Source organism: Chironomus tepperi, unplaced genomic scaffold (genome assembly GCF_022539635.2).
Source record: "Chironomus tepperi strain 1889 unplaced genomic scaffold, CSIRO-AGI_Ctep_v1 contig_85, whole genome shotgun sequence".
In the NCBI taxonomy this organism is placed as follows: domain Eukaryota; kingdom Metazoa; phylum Arthropoda; class Insecta; order Diptera; family Chironomidae; genus Chironomus; species Chironomus tepperi.
Window position 1 is genome coordinate 3260754 of NW_027226207.1, and position 22364 is coordinate 3283117.

At 30.8% G+C, this 22364-nt stretch overlaps 3 protein-coding genes across 4 annotated transcripts in view; 1 reads left to right on the plus strand and 2 right to left on the minus strand.

Moving 5' to 3' along the window:
• Positions 1 to 8060, minus strand: part of sli (slit guidance ligand) — a 153781-nt gene extending 145721 nt beyond the window's left edge. For both annotated transcript variants that reach the window (XM_070634239.1, XM_070634238.1), the window contains exon 1: positions 7514 to 8060. The gene's annotated coding sequence lies outside the window, so the exon portion shown is untranslated. The remainder of the gene's footprint in view (positions 1 to 7513) is intronic.
• A 7864-nt stretch (positions 8061 to 15924) lies between these two features.
• LOC139086115 (uncharacterized) lies at positions 15925 to 21601 on the plus strand. Its single transcript, XM_070634440.1, has 3 exons — positions 15925 to 16125; positions 16694 to 17125; positions 17187 to 21601. Exons 1-3 carry the CDS (start codon positions 16023 to 16025, stop codon positions 21422 to 21424), a joined length of 4773 nt encoding a protein of 1590 aa, XP_070490541.1. The 5' UTR covers positions 15925 to 16022; the 3' UTR covers positions 21425 to 21601.
• A 281-nt stretch (positions 21602 to 21882) lies between these two features.
• On the minus strand, positions 21883 to 22263 carry LOC139086491 (thioredoxin domain-containing protein 17-like). Its single transcript, XM_070634955.1, has one exon. The coding sequence runs from the start codon at positions 22261 to 22263 to the stop codon at positions 21883 to 21885; it is 381 nt and encodes a 126-aa protein (XP_070491056.1).
• Positions 22264 to 22364: the final 101 nt, after the last annotated feature.

Consider the following 22364-nt stretch of genomic DNA (forward strand, 5'->3'; position numbering starts at 1 on the left):
TGAAAGTCAATCATTGAACTTTTTATTTGTGTCTCCGAATCTGAAAACGATAAATTTTTCCAATAATACACAAAAAAAAACTAAATAAAAGCATTTAAAAGTTCAAATTTTATGAGTCAACAGATTTTTCAGCCTCTGGCATTCTTTTTTTTCTGTCGAAGCTTCTGAATTGTATTTTTCCACTTTTACGATTCCAGTCGTCGTCATAAAAGTTTATCTTTCTGTTTTCAGAGCATTTTAGTGATTGTTTGACTTCTTTTTTTATACTTTTTCGAATTCCCAATACGCGCCTACCGTCCATCTATTCGACGGGTCGTAAAATAATTGCTTGCTAATGGATTTTTCATTCCTTTATTGTTACTGAAAAAGGTCTTTCTTTCCTATCGCTCAGTCGAGTGCTAAAGAATAGAGACGAGCTTGTTGATAAGCGACTGTTGCCACACATATAGACAGTTATGGAACAATAAGAAATAATATCGTAGCTTATTGTTCACATCTCACAAGACTTAATGCTTGCTGTTAAAGTTCAACTTGAGAAATGAGAATTTTTTTTCTTCATTTTATCTTTATCAATTGACTTCCAAGCATGACTCGAAAGAGGAATAATGGCACATGTTGTTATGCTACCTTTAATCGAATGTGAATGCAGTCCAGGGATGGATTTGGGAATTCATTTGTTAAGAAGTTCAATCTGGTACTGTACTAAGTTCAATCTAGTACTTCATAAAGTTCAATTTAGATCAATAATTAGTTCAATCTAGTACTGTACTGAGTTCAATCTAGGACTAGACTAAGTTCAATCTAGTACTATGCTAAGCTCAATCTAAGACTGACTGCATTAAGTTCAATCTGGTACTTCAAAAACTCTAGCATAGTACTCAAAACACCCAAATACACTCCTGTATACAGCCATACAAGTTGGTGTTTATCAAAGTAAATTATCATATTCCGCATATTATTTTTAAATCCTTCGTTCTGCTGTGACTTCAAATTATTTCTCGCTTATTTCTTTTTCCATGCTTCCGTAATCCCTCTCATTGCGCATAAATTTATGTCTACAATTTCCATCTTCCTTATTTGTATAGAGACTATATACAAATAGACATTCAGAAAATAAAAAAAAAAAATCAACTTTTTTAACCCCCCAATTTCTTTTTTTTTTTGGCATCATCCCCTATGTAAAGTCTCAAGATGTGTCAATGCCGCGTTATGATTTCACTTTCTTATGCAAAAAAAGTTATTTTTTGTTGGCATTTATTTTCTTTTGGATGTAAAAAAATCGTGGCATTGAAAAAAACATGCAGGAAAATGAAGAGATTGAAAAAATATTTTTTATGTGGATGAATGAGTAATAACAAGACTGTTTTGGTAGGGTTGATTTGAGATGTTTTGTTTTGATTGGGGGTCGGGGGTGTGCAATATTGAATTTTTTACTTTTTTGCAATATTTCGCGTTTCTAAGGAATTTCTAATTGAAATTTTGAGGTTAGGGATTTTAAATTGAGGTTAGGTATCAAAATTTTGAGGTTATGCATAAAAATTTTGAGGTTATGTATCGAAATTTTGAGATAAGAGTTTCATTTAAACCACAAAACACACCCACACCACAGCCCAACAACCCCATCACTAAAAACGATCATAAACTCATCAATTATAGTCGATTGAGAACAGTGACAACTGTAAAAGAATGTTAGAGTCATTACTATTATTGACTATATTGTCCTTCGGTAATTTCCATCATTATACGAAATAGTTTTTTATTGTTTCTGGAAATAAATTAATTAATTATTGAAACGGTGTGAAACATTTCCTGACAAATGGAATTTTCGGAGCTATTAATCGACTAATTCTTTTACATCTGAATCAATTAATCATTTAACTTTTTTTTTTTTATTATTTCGATGGAATTCAATTAATACTAAGTAAATTTATTGGATTTGTAATGGCTGATATGATGACATAGTTTCATGTCTGTTTTATTGAATATTGTAGCAGTTTTTTGAGTGTTCAGGAAACTAACGGAATTTTTGAATTCAAATCTTGTTAAAATGACTTAGAAAATTCAAATTTTTGATGAACGTTATTTTCTGAATTTCAAAAAACCGTTAAATTTATGAAACCATAAATTCTCTTTTAAAATTCACAAAATTAATTCAGAAGTTAGTTCAACATTCAAAAACATCTAGTATCCATGTCACCATCCATAAATCATGCATAATTTTCAAAACATCTCATAAGAATCTTTCATTTAAGCCCTACATAAAGTAATCTGTCATTTCTACATCACTTCATCTCTATAGCTCAATTTTTAAACATCTAATAATTTAAACTCATCATTTAATTTTCACTAAATCCCGTAATTTTTCAATCATGATGATGAATTTCCACAGCAAGAATTTTTCATTAATCCAACATAAAATTATCGTTATTAATATGACACAAAAATATTTTATTATTAATATCTGTGAAATCTCTCATTACAAATAATAATTTTTTTCCTTTCCTCATATAATTTGAAGAAATGCGCCGTCATATATCACAACAAGAAAATTTTGCTTGTTTATATCCAACATAATAATTTATCCATCATGGTAAAATCATAACATTGAGTTACATGGGGGGGATGTGCGCTAATGATGGCAACGTATGTGGCTAGGAAGTGCATTTTTACAGCTCAACGGTCAAAATATTATTTTTTAAAAATTTAACGATCAAAAAATATTTGAAAATTTAACGGCTTTGAAAAATTTGAAAAATTTAACGGTTTTGAAAATTTTGAAAAATTAACTTTGATGAACATCATTTACAGTCGACCCCACATACCATTTTATCCTCATTTTTATTCGTATATAACGAATATATTTAAGAAAATGTCGATATCATTATGTTTATGATTATTTTATTATTATAGGACAGAGGAGCTAAGGAAGGGAAGAAAAAAAAAATGTCAAAAAATATAATCAGCAACGAGCAATGAGCTTTTGTGACAAACAAATCATGATTTTACTTTCATTTTAATGCTAAACCGAGGGGGGATAAAGAATGAATGAAATTTGTGTGTAATATATATGAACCCCACGCACATAATTCCTTCATGCTAGTGAAAATGTAGATTTTTTTTATGTGTAAAAAAAAGAAGGAAAATGTGAGGAAAAATCAATAAAATAAACGCAGCAATAGAGTCATAGACCGAAATATGACAAATAATAATAATATTTAATTAAAATATATATGATATTGACTATAATAATGATACAATCAAATCGGGACACTTGCTCACTTATTCATGTGGTTAAATGATTTCCTTTCCCCTTTCAGCCATTCCATATGATTTCTTTTTTCAATTTTTTTTTCTAAGGAAAATTTATTATTTTGAGGGGTTCTTGAGCTGCTCAAAAATTGTTATTAAATTTTTAAAAATTCCACAACTTCAATTTTACTGAAAAAACGCAACGCGTGCAGAATTAACTCTGAGGGAAGTACACAAAGAAATATGAAATATTTAGCGTAAAATTGATTTTTTTCAAGCAATTTTAAAATTAATTGACTTCTACTTCGACTAGATGTAGGATTGTAGGGCAACCGCATGATCAAATAAACAACACGGATATTCTTATTTCTTATAAATAAGAAGTCATTCAGAAGAAACAAATTAAAGTGGATTGAATTTTTTTTTATATTTTTCAGCTGATGCAGGCATAGGGTGGAGATTTATTATGTTTAAGATTCTTTTTGAGATGAAGGAAAATTGAGTCAAATTTGAGGATTTTGAGAATGAAGAGAGATTTTCCCGAATAGTACGATGCAGTGACTTTATATTCGTCTTAAAATTAACCGAAATCTACCTACATGTTGTCTTCAGGACACCAGAACGTCTTGTTGTCAACATGGCAACTTAACGGCGTCCCAGAAACTAGATTTTACTGCTTAGGGCAGTAATTGTGATTTGATGTTTAACAAAAAGGTTTAAAAGCAGTGATGGGCAACCTGTGTGCTACGGAACGCTAGTGTGCCACTAAAATTATTTAGAAATGCGAGAGGCTTACCACAAAGGCTGCACAGTGCTACACTTAGTATTGATAATCAACCAACAGTACTAAGCTGTAAAACCAGCTTCAAATACTCCCAAAGAGCCCCCAATAATCACAATTGATCTTCAAATTCAGCACAACCAATTCTACAGCACAGATACATCCAAAATAAAATGAAATATTCTCAAATAGTCCCACAATACCCCCTCAAAAGAGTATTTATAAAACCCTTAATAAAATGATTCTACACAATTTCTCAGTACTAAGGCTTATCAAAAATTGAAAGTCAAATAAGTAGAAGCCACATGCTTCAACTAAAGAAAAGCAATTTCCATTCTTTATATTTTCAAGAACATTGAATGAAAAATAAAAAAAATAAAAAAAATCAATAAAAAAATATTCTCGAGAACATTTTCATTCACCTTTGGGCATTTCATAAATAGCTTTTAAAAGAAAAATTTTGGATGTTTTAAAAAGCAAAAAGTTAAGGAAATAATACTTTGAAAAACAATATCAAATAACTTTTTAGAGGATTGAGCGTTTTAGGCGTAATGTTGAGAAATTAAAATGTCGAAATTTTTTTTGTTTTAAAAGTTTTGAAATGAAAAGCGAATTTGTTTTTGAGAAGTGTTTACAAGATGTTGAAGGAACAATTTTCAAGGATATCAAATTTGATATCGTTTTGATAAAGTCGTGGGTTTTATTTTGTCGAGGAATATTTTTAATATAATGAGAAATTTAAGGTTTTGTGAACATTTTTTGAAATATTTCTTTTGTTTAAAGATTTTATAAATTGATAATTTTCCAAGTTTATTCTTGACTTTTATAAATTTTTAAAGATTTTTGAATTTTAAAAAATTTGGAAAACTGAATTTGAATATTTTAAAATTTCAAACTTTAAAGTAAGAAAACATTTAAAAAAATTTAAATTAAATTTTTGTTACGAAATTTAAAAATTGGCAAACTTAAAAATTAAAGAAAAAAAAATTAAAAAATTAATAAAATTAAAATTTGATTTTTGTTTAAAAAAAAAAAATAAAAAATATTTACAATTTAAATTTCAAGAAAAGAATTCAAAATTTCATTCAAGAATTCAAACTCAAAAATCTTCACATCTCTTAACATAAACTGTTTTCACCTCAAAACTTCGTTCAATTGCTAATGTTTATAGAGTTTTTAAGCCACAATTTGGGTTTTTCATTTTTGAAATTTTACGTCAAGATAAAAAACTTTTCCAAAAACTTTTACGTTATTTCACTTCAAACTTTTGATTGCGGTGAACTTAAATTTGCAATTCTTGTCATGCAAAAAAAAAAAAGGAACTTGAATGAATTGCTAAATATTTAATGGAATATTGCATGAATAAAAGGGAAATTTGTTGATAGTTGAGGGAGTTTAAATTGTTGATTTTGAATGGATTTTAAATTATTTAGATGGAATTTTTATTGGTGTTTGTTTGAAAATTATGTCAAATTGATAAAAATTGTCTTTTTTCAAACTTGATTCATTCATTTTTAAATTTTAAAAAGTATAAAATTTTTTAATTTTTAAAAAGATTTTTAAAATTTTGATTTTTTTTTAATTTTAAAATAAATTTTGAATTTTTTAAAAACAATTTTTTGAATTTTGAAATGAATTTTAAATTTTTTAAAAACAATTTTTTGAATTTTTTTAAAAGTTTCAAATTTTTTTTAAATTATTTTTATATTTTTTTAACAATTTTAAAATTTATTAAAATATTAAATTTTGGTTAAGTCTATTCAATTCTCAAATTCTTAGTAATTTCTATCAGAAACTTGATTTAATAATAATTAAAAATATTTTTAAACAATTCTAGAGAATTTCACTTCATTTCTTTCCAAGAACTTCTCAAATCTCATTCAAAATTCCTCCCAAATCTCATAAAATTTCATCATTATTAAATCACAATTTTCCGCAAAATCATTAAGCATATGAAGCCACTCAATCCAAATCATGAAAAATCTCGATATTATTTCCAAAACTTTCTTCTTCTTATTCATTTCTGTTTATTTTTTTTTATATCCAAAACACAGTGAAAAGAAGGAATGAAAACTTTTTCAATTTCACCAGCACATAAATTAATTTTTTTTTATGATTAATTCAATTTAATTAAATCCATGACTTTTAAATTAGCAAAAATTTCCATGTTTTTTCATTCTCACTGCCTTTCTTTCTTTTTTTGTTCGGAAACATCAAGAACAGCAGCAGCAGCAGCAGTGGTAGATGAGGAGCAGAAGGAATTTAATTTATGTACACGACACAGAATGGGAAAAGTCACCCTCACTTTTTATTTGTACTGTGTCATCAGTAAAGAAAGTTAAAATAATAATAATAATAAGGAATTACAGATTAAATATGAAGAACTGTCAACGTTATCAACTACAATTTTTTCATTCCTTGATTCAATCAAAATTGATATTCTTATAACCATAATACAAGATACTTGTGTGACAAGTGGGATAAATCTCGCCTATAAAAATCAGACGCACAATGAAATCGTGTTGTAAATGGCAATTTAAGAAATCACACACAATTTATGAGAACGCCTATAATCATAATATAAATCGAGTAGTTTGCCGAGTAGTATATGAGATTTGGTGACTGTTGGGAATGATGTTTAATTTTAAGGTCCTTTTGAGGAGGTTCAGCACTGATTTTTGTACAATTTTCAATACTTTTATGAGGTTTTGGGGTCTTATTGTAATACATGGTTAAGAACCAGGCCCTAGTCATCTAGTCATAGCTACGTCACTGATTCTATGTATCACTAAGTCCCTATCAGACTCTAAGCCGATGGTATAATTAGGAATAATTCTCTAAGCTTCTCCTTTATGACTTAATATGAGGTTTTTATGGGTTATCTTCAAGACATACCCAAACGAACCTTAGTATTCAATGGTCACAAATAATTGCACTTTCACTAAAACCTTTAAATCCAATAAATATGCTAAAGTCTCAAAAAATCTCAAAAATCCAAAAAATCATGTCAATTTGATCCAGAACAGTCCAAAAACCGCTCAAATCCTCAAATTAAAATTTATCACTATGTCACTCGGGCAGATGAGCTCATTCTGCTCTAAATTGACAGAAATTCTTTTTTATCATTCCCACCTCAGTAGGAACAAAACAAAACAGAGAAGAATAAAAAAATTCTTTCTTTCCATACTTGACATGTGGAGAGTGAACAAAATTTGTTATTTGATTGGCACTTGAAGGACTCTCAAAATAATTTTTTTATATGTACAATTTTCTCCAATATCGTTATCGAGTATGACAACGAAAAAGAAAGGGAACTACTTAATATGACACTAACAGTACTCGTTGTGCATTCAACTCTGACCTTTTTCTATTTCCGCTTTTACTTTTAATTTTCTGGCGACATACAAAAAAAATTCACTTTTTAAGAGAAAAATTTCCTTTTTTATTTGATAACATAAAGATATTTCAAGTGGAGTCACTTACCAGGCTTTTTATGTTGAATTATTTAAAAATAAATCCAATATCAAGTGAGTATATCCGAACGATATCTTTTATAAAATTTCTCTCTGTTAATTTTTAATCCGTCTACGATCCTTACTGAATAATTGAAAATATTCCACCTTTTTATTTTATTTTTTGCTTGCTGTTGTTCTACACAAAACTCACTTTTCACTCTTTTCTTGCCTTTTTTTTATTTTCTAAATTTTTAATAATTTATTATTTTATTTTCTTCACAATGGAATTTCTTTCACCTTTTTAAATATTTAATTCACTTTATTTTTTGCCTTTTTCCTTTTAATGGACTTTTTATTTTCACAAAAAATTATTTTTTTCACAGCTTACTTCAATGTAAAAATTTTTAAAATTCACAAATTCACTCAAAAAACCGATAAAAATAAAATTCACTTCACAATTTGGAAATCCTTTATTTTCGATATAACACAACAAAGTTTTTTTTGGTTCTCACAAATGTCTTGTCTTGTATTTTTACGATTATGCGAGCGTAAAATTTCCTTTACCTACCGATTCGAATCACCGAACTCGACTAAATGAGTAAATTGAGGATCTCTCTTCTCACTGTGGATATTAAAACATTGAATGAAACATTGAAACATTGTGATATATGAAGAATGTTGAATGGATTTTGGATATAAAACATTCAATATTCTTCAACAAAACATTGAATCATATGATTTTGAATGTTTTTCAACATATTTCAATGTTTACTGCTAAAGACTCAAACATTAAACATAAAAGAGAGTCAAAATGAGAGCCAGCATAACTTTATGCTAAAAATTTATGCTCCGATGTTTCCAATTGTTTTATTGCTTATAACTGTTGGTTTTATGACTACGTTTAACGTGTGAGAGATGGAATGAACACTATTGTGATGTAAATTAAAGATGCAGTTCAAAAGGAAATGCAGAAGTAGCTCTTTTGTTTGAGCATTTATTTTTTTATGTATTTTCCGGACTAATTTCAAAGAGGAGTGAACTTTTGTTGAATAAATTTTGAGATTAAAAACTGGTTAAGTATTGTCGTTTAGTTCTTATTGTGGAAGTTCCTTGAATAATTGGGTAATTATAGGGGTCGTATGCTGCAATGTGAAGCTTAAACTCATGTTACCAAGTTAGTAGATGGATTCGAACCCATATAGTAAGTATAGAGCTACCTCGCAGGTTCTAGAATAGTGTACACTACCTTAACAGCTGGATGCACACAATTTCAATGTACGTAGATCACTACTAATTGAGTATTGTTCACAAACATCCATCTAACATCTAAATTCATTAAAAAATTATCCAGAACTAAAACTGCAATTTGTAACAAATAAAATAAACCGGGTCAATGAATTCATGCCACAAACTATGTATGCCAACCCAATCCCTCATCAAAATTACATAATATATTGAAAAAAACAAGTTCTATCTATCCGAATATTCAATTTTATTCAAATTAAACTTTAATGCTACTGGACATGACCAGAAAAATTCATCTTCACCCCTTTCTAAATTACTAAAAACTTCCATTTTCATTACTGACACTGCAATCAACATCATCCATTTAAAAAATTCATCTAAATTATTCAAAATGCATAAAAAGGTTACATAAAATTTGCTTTAATCCAATTTGGGAAAAAAGCAGCCGTGCCAAACAAACAAGATTTTTTTTATTTTTTTCAAAAATTTGTCATTATTTCACGTCCAAAAACTGCAACATGTCAACTGCATTAAAAATCCACACATTTCCTTTTCTCTTTGATTAATGAAAATCCCTGTCACATTCATTTTATCAGGAACAAGTTTTTTTTGCCAGTTCATTCATGATTTTTTTGTCGATTATATTCCCTTTTACCTTTAGTGTAGGTAGGGGGTCGTTTAAAAATGATGGAAGGAAATATAAAATTGAATTTGATTAATTAAGTTACTTACTTCACTGGCTGTACTGATCAATTGTGAGCCAAGGCCTACATTAATTTACGTCTGCAGCTGGCTCTATCGCTGACTGCCGCTTGTCAATTACTAAAGCCAAGAGGACTGCCATCTCTATCGAGCCATCTCAGCGTCTTTCCATGAGTTATTGATTCATTAAAGGACTTCTTAATAATCAAGAAGCGTCCATGCAAGTGGTTTTTCCACTTTGATTGTTTTCGAAGACCTTACGCCAGTGGTGACCGGTCTTTGTGCCGCGGCCCATCTGAATGACAAGCAACTTCCGAAAACGAACGAGGTTCATGACTTTGGACAAAAAAGATTGACGGCAAGCTAGTGAGCACATTACTGGGTTGCCTGCACCAGGTTGCCCACATTAGGCTATCCATACTGCCCCCACAGGCTGCTCACCACTGCCCTAAACATATGTACATAGTACAAAAATTTATCTCCTCAAAACGGTTTTGCTGCCAATAAAAAACCCTTGATACTCCGCAAATTCAGACATCATTTCCGATCGACCCTCAAAGGAACAGCCTCAATGGTCATTAGCCATTCAACAGAGAAGAACATTTTATTTTTTTATAATTTTATTATTCATTGATCCAAATCCTTTTAAATTTGACACGACTAAATGTCATTAAGATTGAAATCTCATAAAATAAAGTTTTTTGTGTATTAAGCCTCCGGTGTGTTGATCATTTTGTCACCGTAAGGCACACACAATTATAGAAATCTTTTTAGAAAAAAAGAGACTCTTTTGTCGTTGGAATACAAAATTTTTAAACAGCTGTTCGGGATTAAAAAAATACACACGGACAATTCTTATTGCTCTTTATTGCCTCTCTCTTCACTACGTGAATGCTTCAATGAATGGAAGGATTTGCATTAAATTAATTTTCAATAAAATTTTATTATTTTTTTTTTCTTTTTTCATCTATTCGACAACAAATAACACAAAAAGTATGGAATCGACAATTCGTGTGGAAACAATTTCGTTTTTCAAACAAAAAGTCAATTTTTCTAGGGATTAATTGTTGTTGTTACATCCATTGTTATTGTGACTAATATGAGGGGTGTTAATTGTTTAAAGACTGACAAATGTGATAATTGATCATGCGGTCAGATGTGATTGAACGGATTTCCATTTTCTAGTTTTGCAGAATTTTTCTTTTGTTTATTTCCTATGGAAGTAGCAGCAGTACTGCATATACATGCACACACCTGTTGTTTGATGTGTTTTTGTATTAATAAGGTAAAAATATTTGTCTGCAGTAGAGGATGTATGTGTTGAAATGGCAAATGATGATGCTGTTTTGAGGCTATTCTCATTTAAATTATTGTGGTTATTCTTCATGGGCGCCAACTGTTCTGCAGTTGACTTTCATTTGATGAATATTTGTATGACGTTTGAGGATCTTGTTTGGATTGTGTTGGCTGTAATGTTTGAGAAGATGCGACTTTTTGGATTCAGGTTATTGAGTGACTTTATATAAATTTGATGGTAAATTTGCCATTTGACTAAAGTACAATTGAATATGCTTGATAGTGCAGAGATCTTGCATTCTGTATCATCTTGCAATTATAGTACTGCTTAATTATCAAGCAGTCTTGAGTTCAAATCTCACAATTTGTAATTTTGAATAAAAAATTCTTAACGCTCTATTTTGAAATAATTTGGTAAATTTACTTTTTTTTCTGTTCGAATCTCAAATTTTGCCTTCAAATTCCAAAATTGTCATCCCTGGCCATTTCTTTTTAACGACTCCAAAATTAAATATTCTCATTAACGACAGTCCATAACCATATTCCACATCCATAAACCAAATTTGATTTTATAAGCTACCAAAATCGATCAAAAACTACTAAAATATTCCTCTATAAAGTTTCAAATTTAATCGATTTATTTCCTATTTTATTATCAATTCCCGCAGTGCAGAAAGTTGTGCGAAATAGATAACTAGCTACGCTAATAAATCTGTTGATCAAAATTGATTAAATTTCTGATTTATATAAATTATTAGGAGTTAATGATGAAAGCAGGAAACTCAACGGGTCTTAATTGGATTTTATGTAATAATTTTGATTAGGAATAATAAATTTTATTGGAACTACCAACAGGTCATAGGATCTGCAGTCGTAAAAATGTTTTTAGATTTGCGAAAATTAGACATGGGATTTTAATGGATAGATATGGAGGATGGGCAATAAAGCCTAATATGTGATTGAGTTACAGATTATTTTTGGGTTGTGGAAATGAGATTTTATTGTTTTTGGACATCTAATGTTCATTGGATGGAGTTAATCAAGTTGCCAAAACAAAAAATTAATTTTTGGAAATTTCAATTAAAAAATAACGATCAAAATATTTTTGAAAAATAACGGTCAAAATAATTTCAAATTTAATGGATGAATAGGAAATTTTAATTGAAGCCATATTTCATGTCTATCAAGTCCCCTTCAATCTCAACATCTACCATCCCATCCAAATCAAATACTCACTTATCCCTCAAAATAATAATTAAATTCTCTTAGCAGCAACCGTCCAAAAATCATTCAAAGGAGTTCAAGTTCAAATTATCTCCCGCCTGTATAGTTTTTTGCATGTGCGTGTCTAAAATCCATGAAAATTGTTAATAATGGATTTTAATTAAGCAGTTACATAAACAATCAATAAAACACATCTGAAGCCACAGAATAAACATTGATGTCATCTTAAAGATTTTCGACATAAATCACCGTCTATTGATTCATCAATTTGAATTTTGTCATCAGCTTGTTAATTATTCGGTAATACCCTTTAATAAATTTGCAGTAAATCGATGCCTTCCATTTATTTTTATGAATACAAATCAGTATGGCTTAACAGAAATAAGAAGCGACGCTAATAAATCAAAATTTTTTATGATTTTTTTTTTCAAACGCATGACTGAATGACTGAATTTGAAGACGTAAGTGGAGGCAAACAACATCTCTAATAGATTTGGAGACAAAAAGTTTAGCTTTATGTCTAGTCATTTTGCTTCATTGCCTTAAAAAATTTGCGAATTATTGCACAATAAAACGTCTTCAATTCTTCACTTCCGATTCTGTTGTTCTCAACAATTCCCAGTCATTTACGTTGTTAAATTGGTTAAGTAAGAAGCTTAAATTGATAAAATTTATGGCATACATAGAGAATGAATTGCTGGCTTAATTCAATTAATTTTCGGGTGCTGTCTATGAATGAGGAATGTTGTGAGTCATTTGAGAAATATTTTGACTGATTTTCTACGCCACTTGTGGATTTTTGATGAGATTTTATTGGATTTACAATAGTTTGTGACTTTTCCTGTGATTTTATGAGAATTGTTCAAAGTATTGTCATAACGACATGTAAGGATTTCAATTGTGGGAATCGAACATACAAAGCATCCGAAAAAGACACAATTATGCCAACAATTCTGCAAGATTTGTGCGTCACTTCCTAAAATTGCAGTCATTATAAAATCGGAAATTCAATAATTGTAGGAATTGAACTTCCGACTCTCAAATAAAAACACACGTTTCCAGTCAAATGTACAAGTGATTATGTGCTTTATTGAAGCATTTATCTGTTATTAAGATGTTCAATTTAATCCTTAACTTGACCTTCATTCCAACAAACCATGAAATAATTTGCAGTATTGCTATACATCTTAATCCGACTATGAAATTCAATCCGAAAATCTTGAAGCTATAAATCGCTTTTTTTTAGAACTTAACAAATTTTATTCAATTTTTACCACTAACAGCAGTGTTGTCAAAACTATGTGCCGCGGCTCGCTAGGGTGTACCCGACATTTTTTGAGAAAGTCTTGAACAGATTCTTAATGCAGTTTTGGTTGTACCTTACCAATAATGGTGTGCCATGACCCAAAAAAGGTTGGACATCACTGTCTTGCAGCATCTTTAGTACAAAAAGCAATTTACCTCAACATCTAAGATCTGAAAAATTACCATTCAAAAAGCATAAATCTCTAATGTCAAAAATTTGGCTACACAATGTCGATCACCTTGCAAACTTCGAAATATTATAGCTTAAGTTTATTTATATGAAAGGTGTGACATCCTCAAAGCTGTCTGTTAATGATCGCGAAAATGTTCTTTGGAATTGAACTGGAATTCTTCAGAGCGTGCCTAATTTTCAAATAATAAACATTTTTTATAGGATTATTATGATCATTAACATCATATGTTTTAGATTCAAAAAAGGTAAATTATGAAATATTGTGGGCGCCAGTTGATATAGTTAACATCTGTTGGTGTGTAAATATCTACATTAATGATTATCGTTTAAAATATTGTTTTTGGTAGATTTATAAGATTGGATAAAATGGACTGGACTGGACTAAGGAATCGTTCATTTCAGGATTTTATTAATTTTTGAAATTTGAAATTTTTTAAGTTTTTTCAATTTTTTTTTAAATTCTCTTTAATTTATTTAAATTTAATATTTTAAATTCTAATAAATTATACAATTTTCAAAATAATTTTTTTTAAATTTTTCAATTTTTTTTTTTTTTTAATTTTTAAATTTTCAATTTTTCAAATTTTTCAAATTTTTCAAATTTTTTTCAATTTTAATTTTACAATTTTTCCATTTTTTTCATTTTAAATTTTTTTAAAAATTTGAAAATTTTTCATTATTCCGAACGGAACCAAAATTCAACGACCAAATCGTTTCCCATTCAAAATCACCTAAATAAATCGCTTCAATCAACGACTTCGCATGTTTATCGATAATTTTGTATCATATTCGTATCACCATAAATGGATCCGATACTCATTGAGCTGATTGAGAATGTGATACAGAAAAAAATAAGTCAATAAAGCCATTATCACCTCTTGATCAGGTATTGTATAGAGCAAATACCCAAAAAAAAAATTGTATACTCAAATTCGCTTAATGAATGCGAAAAGGCACATAAATTTCCTATTAATCAAGACATCCATCTACGTGTTGCCAAAAAATATATTTCTTTTGAGTAAATACTCGCTCAAAACTGGGTGCCGATTAAGCATTTTATATTTGTCCATTTATCACCATAAATAAATTATAATGAAGCGCTAATAGATTTTTACTTTTTAAACAAGCTAGTGACAAAATATCATTTGGAAAGGTCATTTGTGTGGTTTATTGTTGGACATATTGATTGAATTTTTTTATTTTCTCAAACTTTCCATTTTTGATAGCAAATTTGAGGTTGGTTTTTGGAATGATAATCACTTCATCTTCGCTGAGTGCTTGTTGAATTTAGTGACATAGCATGGAATCTCTTTACTCACATACTTACTTACTTCGTTGGTCGTACAGATCAATTGTGATCCATGACATTTCTCAGATGTCACCTGAAACTGATCCTATCGCTGGTTATCGCTTGCCAATTTCATATACCAAATGCATTATTGTTTCTATTAACAGCATCTTTAAACGAGTTATTTTTGCCATTCTCGGGATCTTTTACCATCTACAAAGACAGGCTTGAAGAACTGATCTCTTTATTCGATGCTATATTTTAGGTTTAGACTTCATAAATAAAATTGAGAGCTTCCATTATTTGGTTTATTCAGTTTTAAGATGGATTCATGATTTTGTAACTTCTTGGTTTGGCACTAGCTAAGATCTATGCGAAGTTTGCTTAAATTGCAAACAGTTTGTACAGCTAAGCATCAAAATTTTAGATCCTTATTCTATATCTCTATCTTTTCAATGCATCGAATCCTATAATTTTTAATAATTTATTTCATTCTTAAACCCCTTAAATATATGCTAACCCTCCCTTAAATATGAATATAAACATTCAAAGAGTTCCTAACTTTTGTACAGTTCTGACTAAAGAGAGGGTTTATTTTAAGGAATGATTTGTGAAGGTTGATAATATTTTTTGTATAAATGTAGATGGAATCTAGTTTTGCATACATTTTAGGGGGCAAAATCAGTAGCAATATAATCAGCCCAATGAGGTTCACCCCAAAAAAATTGAATTAGATATAAAAGCTCTAATTGAATCGAATTTTTTGTGAAGAAGAAGACTTGAGTCGACTTGATGCTTCATGTAATTCTAGACGACTTCGAACTCTGCTGGAAATCAACTAGACATTAATCGAATAGCACAAATCGGTTAATCGATTGAAAATACGACATCATGTCAAAGTCACGCTGATCAGCTTGTGTTATTGGCGAAAAAAATATTTTCTATTCATCTATTCATTCACTACGTCACAGATCCAAAAATGCTATCTTTTTTGCAACGACTAGACTTAGAGTAGCTTGTATGATATAGTATAACAAACAGTAAACAAACAAGTTTACAGCACGTGTTGTTCTCTCAATTTATGGACGAAAAAATGAGACGACCACAAACATACTCAAAAATTCTTCTTAAGCTTAAAGGTGAAAACATTTTAATCGAAATCATCTTCATTCTAACGTTAGACGTCGCAGTGAAAGTGTCTGAAAAATCTGCGATGGAGTTTTATTAATTTGTGCAATAAATTTAAAAATATTATTAAGTACAGCAGCTTCAAAACTAATTATAATGGATGCTATTCGCAAGCATTTTACTAGAATAGCAAGTCGTGTAGGATTTCAGAGTCAGGATGTCAGGGGTAGTAAGAGGAAGTTCAGAAGAAGTCGAGAAGGTAAGTTTTAGGATTTGTTAGATTGTCAATTAAGTTGATCCTTACTTGAAGCTTTGAAATGAAGTAACTTAGGTCTGTAAATAAGTTCACTAAAGTAGCTTCTAGTGATATTTAATGAAGTATAACTATAGTTAGAATCACTGATAATTTGAAGACTTGCAAATCTTATGACGGTCCAAACAGGTTCTATCAATAACAAAAAAGGAATGACACGCAAAAAATTAAAAAAGCATGCAAAAAAAACAGACAACGATATGCAAATTTTGTAGATTATAAAGACTTTTGTTTTGGTTCCTGTTTTCGATATTCCATATTGGATATCGTCTGGTTAAAAATAGCAAAATCATCATTTTTCCCCGAAAGACATTATGCGATAAATGACCTAACGGCATTAAAAAGGGTCGAAGTCTGTCTCACGTCTTCCTATTATTACGGCAACTTACAGGTGCCCTACGAATACGCAGTGCTGTTCGTCATATTAAAATCCGCATTTTACGCATATTCAGCCACTATGACGCACGGAATAAATTACCAAAAATAATAGTCACCATTTACAAATTATTTACAGGTTTCCAGAATGAACTTTCTATAGATCTACAAGATTTCCCGATTGCCAATCAAAGAAATGACATAAGAGAAATGTCAATCTTAAACTGCAAGAATCTTCCAACTGCCATTGAGTTCTTCGAGTCACCAAGTGTGAAATCTGAGCTTCAATCTAAAGACAGCATCTTATTCATCCAGTTTCAAGTTGAAGAGGATTTTGGAGAACTTACGTCAGCACATCTGTCAAATTTAATACAGATTAGTCAGGATAAAGCAGTTGTGATCTACATTAGATCTACAAATGACGACAACTTCTTAGTTTATTGGAAATCGAAGGATTTTCAGCATTTCTTGATGTTTAAAGCATACGATGAAACATCTTTGAGTGACGAGAAGAAAATTTGTGGATTTATTGCCAACTTTGTGGCTGATTCCTTAAGTAGAGGAGAACTAGGTGAGATTTTTGAATGTTTTATGGCTGTATATTGTCCATTCCTAAATATGATCTATTTCAGGAATTATCAAGGACCTCACAATAACCCCAGAAGCCAACAAAATCGAACTTCATTCTCTAGCTGATGATCGAGGATATAACATCCTTCTAATCGCAGCCGAGTCAGGCAAAGCTGACGTTGTTCAAATTCTACTTGAAATGGGCATCAGTTCTGAATCTTCAGATGATTCTGTAAAGGCACAGGATCTTGCATGGAATAATAATCACAGTGATGTAATTTTGACGTTACTGAATGCTAATCTGCCATTTCCATGTGGAATTGATCCTGAATTATGCTCAAATGATTTGAAGAAGTTCATTAGAACTAATGAGGAAATGCACAGTGCAATTTTATATCGATATAAGGAAAAAATTGAAGACATTCGTGTACAAAACCCAAACCAGCGGTATTTTTATAACATTGACAATGTGTCAGCTGCTAAAGCTGCAATTATGAATAAGTCACTGGAAGTTTACGAGCTTCTTATTACTCACAAAGTATTCTTCGCACATCATGAAGATGAAGAGGAATTTTGGGACGAACTGGAAGAACATGAACGTAAATTGGTCCGAGAAATTCACTTCCGTCATTTAAAGGACTTACCAGAAAAGCACATCAATATCCTCATGGCGCATTCATTTGTTGGACATGATGTTCAAAATGCTCCAGAAAAGCGCGAGCATGTCCTTAAAGCCTACAAATTTCTCAACTCTAATCCATTACTCAGTGTTCTATTGATGGTTGTCGTAGCTTGCAAGAAGCTCCGAAGTGTCTTTGACTTTAACCGCGATTCCGTTTACTTTACTGACCCAACGACTGATTCAACCACAAATGGAATGTTTTATTTGTCTGGACGAGTCTACGTTGGTGCCAAGCAGCTCCTTGATCAAACCACACATTATGAAACATATGCAGTTATAGCACATGAATTTTGTCATTATGCGATCAACTTGACTTATGGAAACAATGCCAAACCATATTGCAGGAATGACAACCAAACAATGCAGGAATTTGAGAAAATATCTGAAAAATGTCAACAGCGTCGAAATGTGGAGAGAATCATCGACATTGTGTATGACTCATACCCACCAGACATGCATCATGCTGAATTAATCGTTCGAGTTCCACATTTGATTGTTCTGTATCATGATCAACCTGAGAGATTGAAGAAGGTCCGAGGAGTTTTCATTGAGCTTTTTGAGTTTTATGAGAAAAAAATTGTGCCTGAAATGATGAGTTCATTGCCGGAAATTGAAAGACGTGACGAAAAGGAAATTGAGAAAAAAGACAGGAAAATATCGAACCTTAAGAGTATTATCTTCTGGTCTGCAATACTCTCAGCTCTGGCAATCATTTTCGCAATTATTTTGGGCCGAATGATATCGCAGAAGCCTAACTATATGTACAGTGAACTGTCAATGGATCAAATATTAAAAGTCCAGCATAGCATTGTGAGCTACAAAAATGTACTACTCAAATTTGAAGATTTATTTCCTGAAAACTCAACAGCATACAACAAGTTAACTTCCGACCACATGATGCAGATGTTTGATGACAAACCATTGGATTTAAGTGACCCATACCTGAATTATTTGAATGGTTACATTCATCATGATTGGAGTACCATGGCGGCAAGTTTGAAGCTGAAGTTCCTGCAATCCAACTTTACCTTCCAGAATGAAAGTTTAAAGTTTGAGAAATTAATTGACATTTGTCCAGAAGTCTTCAATTCCTTAACATCCTCAGAAATAATTGATGGACTGGATGGAAAGACCATAACTGTTGGAAGGATGATTCCTAATAACACTGAATTTTTCATAGAAAGACACTTCATTTTTGAAAATTCCGGGGACTGCATTGACTTTGAGAATTATTCGAACACAAAGGATGGATTTGAAGACACAATAGAAAGAACAAAGAGAACCAGGATGTTTATTCTATCATCTGAAGCAGGTGCTGGTAAGACAGTGACATTTAAGCAGCTCACAATGAGAATCAAGAAGAGATTCCCGACCCGATGGGTTTCGTACATTGATCTTAAGGAACACTCGAAAAAGTACAATAGTAGTGGAAATTTAACGGACATTAACAAGCTTATGACTGAATTATTTGATTTAAATTCCAAAACTGAATTTGAAAAAGCAATTTTCAAAGAATCTTTCAAGTCTGGAAATGTGGTTCTGTTATGGAATGGATTTGATGAAATTTCACCAACTTACAATAAGTTTATTGAGAATGTATTAAGCTACATCCATCAAAATACCACAAATATCCAATATGTAAGCACCAGACCTTTATACTCTAAGCAACTTCAGGAAAAATTCCATTTGAAGGCATATCAACTAGTTCCATTCAATAAAGATGAACAGATTGAATTTTTGACAAAGTTGTTCAAGTCACAGAACATAACGCAGGAAAATTTGGATGATAATATCAGGAATATCACTTTAAACTTGAACTTTAATACACCATTGATGCTCAAATTAATTGCTGAAATTTTTGAAGCGGACAGCGAACTTGTAAAGTCACAAAATCATTACTATATTTTTGAAAAGCTTGTCCAACATAAGGTAACTGTTTGGCAAAATAAGGGAGATCATGCTCAAAACATTACAAATAAACTTTTATCTGGCAGTAACTTTGAAATTATCAAATTATATCAGAAGTATGCCCTTCAAAATGAACTTGAGTACCTTAACATTAGAAAATTGAAAATTATGGATATGAAAATTCCAAAATCTTTGAATTTTGAGGAAATAACAAGGATTGGAATTTTGTTCATCAATAACGAGAATGATTTTTCATTTGCCCATAAGACCTTTGCTGACTTCTTCCATGCTAAATATTTCATTGAGAATATTTATGATTTTAAGGATGATTTGAATGTTGAAGAAGCTGAACTGAGACTTCAAACGTTCTTTTATGCTTTTAAAAGTTATAGCGATATGCGGACAGTTGCCAAATTTATGGGAGACTATATTGATGCTCAGGAATCTAACGGCAATCAATCATTCCATCCAGTCATTTCACAGCTGCTGAAAACAAAATTTAAGAAATTTTTCTTTGAATTTTTGGACCATAAGGATCCTGAAATCTTTGCCTGTATGTTCAAATTTTTCAAAAAGGATTATGATGTTTTCGTGGATATGCTGCAAGTAAATGAAGACGAAACACTGTGTACAGCAACTTATAGTACATTCTATCGACCAAAATATGTTCAATATTCTGATATTAAGAAATTTGTAAGGAACGAACTTAAGGATAAAGATTTTCAAAAATTCATCAGCGGAAGGAACCAGAAGGGAATAATTCTATTCGGAATGACATTTTACAATCATTTGAAGTTTCCAAAATCGCATGATGAGTATGACATTGGAACTGAAAAAATTGCTGACGATTACTTGTTTAGCTTTATGGATAAGGTCAAGGACAACTTAACAGAACCAGAACAGAAAGAACTTTTCATTTACCTCACAAGTCCGCGAATTTATAAGAGCTTCAACACCTTCACAATCACTTATTATGAGTCATTATGGACCAATTATGGACATTTAGTATCAACAGAGGAAACAAAATCGATAATTGGAAGTGCTATTTATTGGTACCTTCGATTTTATTACTATGCAAAATATCCAGAGTATGAAAATATTTTACCCGTATTGATCAACAAAAGTAAAGAAATTATGACTGATGTTGAGATAAATGACATGTTTATTAGAGAAAATATCCTACATCGTGCTGCATTTCATAAACGCACATTTGAACAAATATGGCAGTTCTTTGTTGAACATTCAACTAATGAGCAACAAGTTCACATGCTTTTAAGGAGCGACACATCTGGACACTTCTTCTACTATAACAATGAAAAAATCATAAGTTACCTTTTTGATTCCTCTCATTTCAATGCCTTCCATTTGAGCTTAATTTATGCTGAAAGAGACAGAAGATTCTTTAACTCCGTTAAGGAAAATTATACATCCATACTTAATCAAACTGAAATGCAAAATATGATTCTAAGTTCAAATGACTTTATGCTGTATGTTGCTTACTATGGCAATGAGTATACGTGCAAGGAATTCGCTTTATACTTAGAGACTTTATTCGATGGAAATAAGGAAGCATTACGTGAATTTCTAGAAAGGAACATAAAGCCAACAAATTGGAATATTTTTGAGTATTTCACGGGATTCAGGATCGATCTATCTGGAGTGCTTAATGTTTTTGCTAAATTATTAGGGAGGATTAAAGATGTTAATTAATTGTAATTATTTTATGCTTTTAAATGTCGTTACCATGGCATTCTGATCAATTTCGTCAAATTCACCAAGCATTTGCAACTTGGACCTAACTAAACTGCCGTGATACTAACATTTCATAAAGGAAATGTAAAAAATTAATTTTTCACAAATAAAACAGTCATAATATTTTCAAAATAAGTTAATGTAAAGCTCTGTGATGTGAAAATTGACATGAAACATTAAAAAACATTGAACCTTTGAATTGATTTTTGTCAAGACTAAATATATCGAAAACCTTACATTTAAACTTAGTGGAGACAAAAACATCTTGAATATTCCTTCAAATGATTCATTTAGCCGAGACACATTAACTGACCGAAATTCAATGTTTGAATGTTTTTAATAACTCTAATGTTTTTTGCTAAGTAATGTTTTTTTTATTGTTCATGCATAATACATAAAATTGGCTAATTAAGAACTTAATCCTCATCTTCAAGCAGCATCGCTACAAGATCAGCATCAGCAACTTGTGATCCATCCAGCCGTTGAGGAGCTTTCCAGCGCAATAATGTCGGAAGGAAAACCAAATGTGTCCTTGTATCTTTCCTAAATGGATTCTCCTGATTCCTCCAGAATGGCTTATCAATCTCGCAAGTTATAAAGTGTGAATCCTCAGGTGCTGAATTTTTCAATGCCTCTTCAACGACTGGCTTAGCACGAGTACAATAAGGGCACCATGATTCACCAGATTCATCTTTGTCGCCAGTGAAAAACACATTGATCGGTAATTTGTCTTTTTCCAGCTGTACGACAAGCTTCTCGAACTCGTCCCAATTTTTTACAAAATGTCTCTTAACCATCCTTAGACCACCTTTCAACATTAATCACTTAAATACTTTTTAATGAATGATTTCTGTACTTAGAATTCTATTTTATCTAAAGTCAATAACATTAAAAAAAT

Coding starts and splice junctions, on each gene's coding strand:
- LOC139086115 (XM_070634440.1), top strand. CDS start 16,023: ATGGATGCTATTCGCAAGCATTTTACTAGAATAGCAAGTCGTGTAGGA. Junction 16,126..16,693: donor GTTCAGAAGAAGTCGAGAAG/GTAAGTTTTAGG, acceptor AATTATTTACAG/GTTTCCAGAATGAACTTTCT. Junction 17,126..17,186: donor CTTAAGTAGAGGAGAACTAG/GTGAGATTTTTG, acceptor GATCTATTTCAG/GAATTATCAAGGACCTCACA.
- LOC139086491 (XM_070634955.1), bottom strand. CDS start 22,263: ATGGTTAAGAGACATTTTGTAAAAAATTGGGACGAGTTCGAGAAGCTT.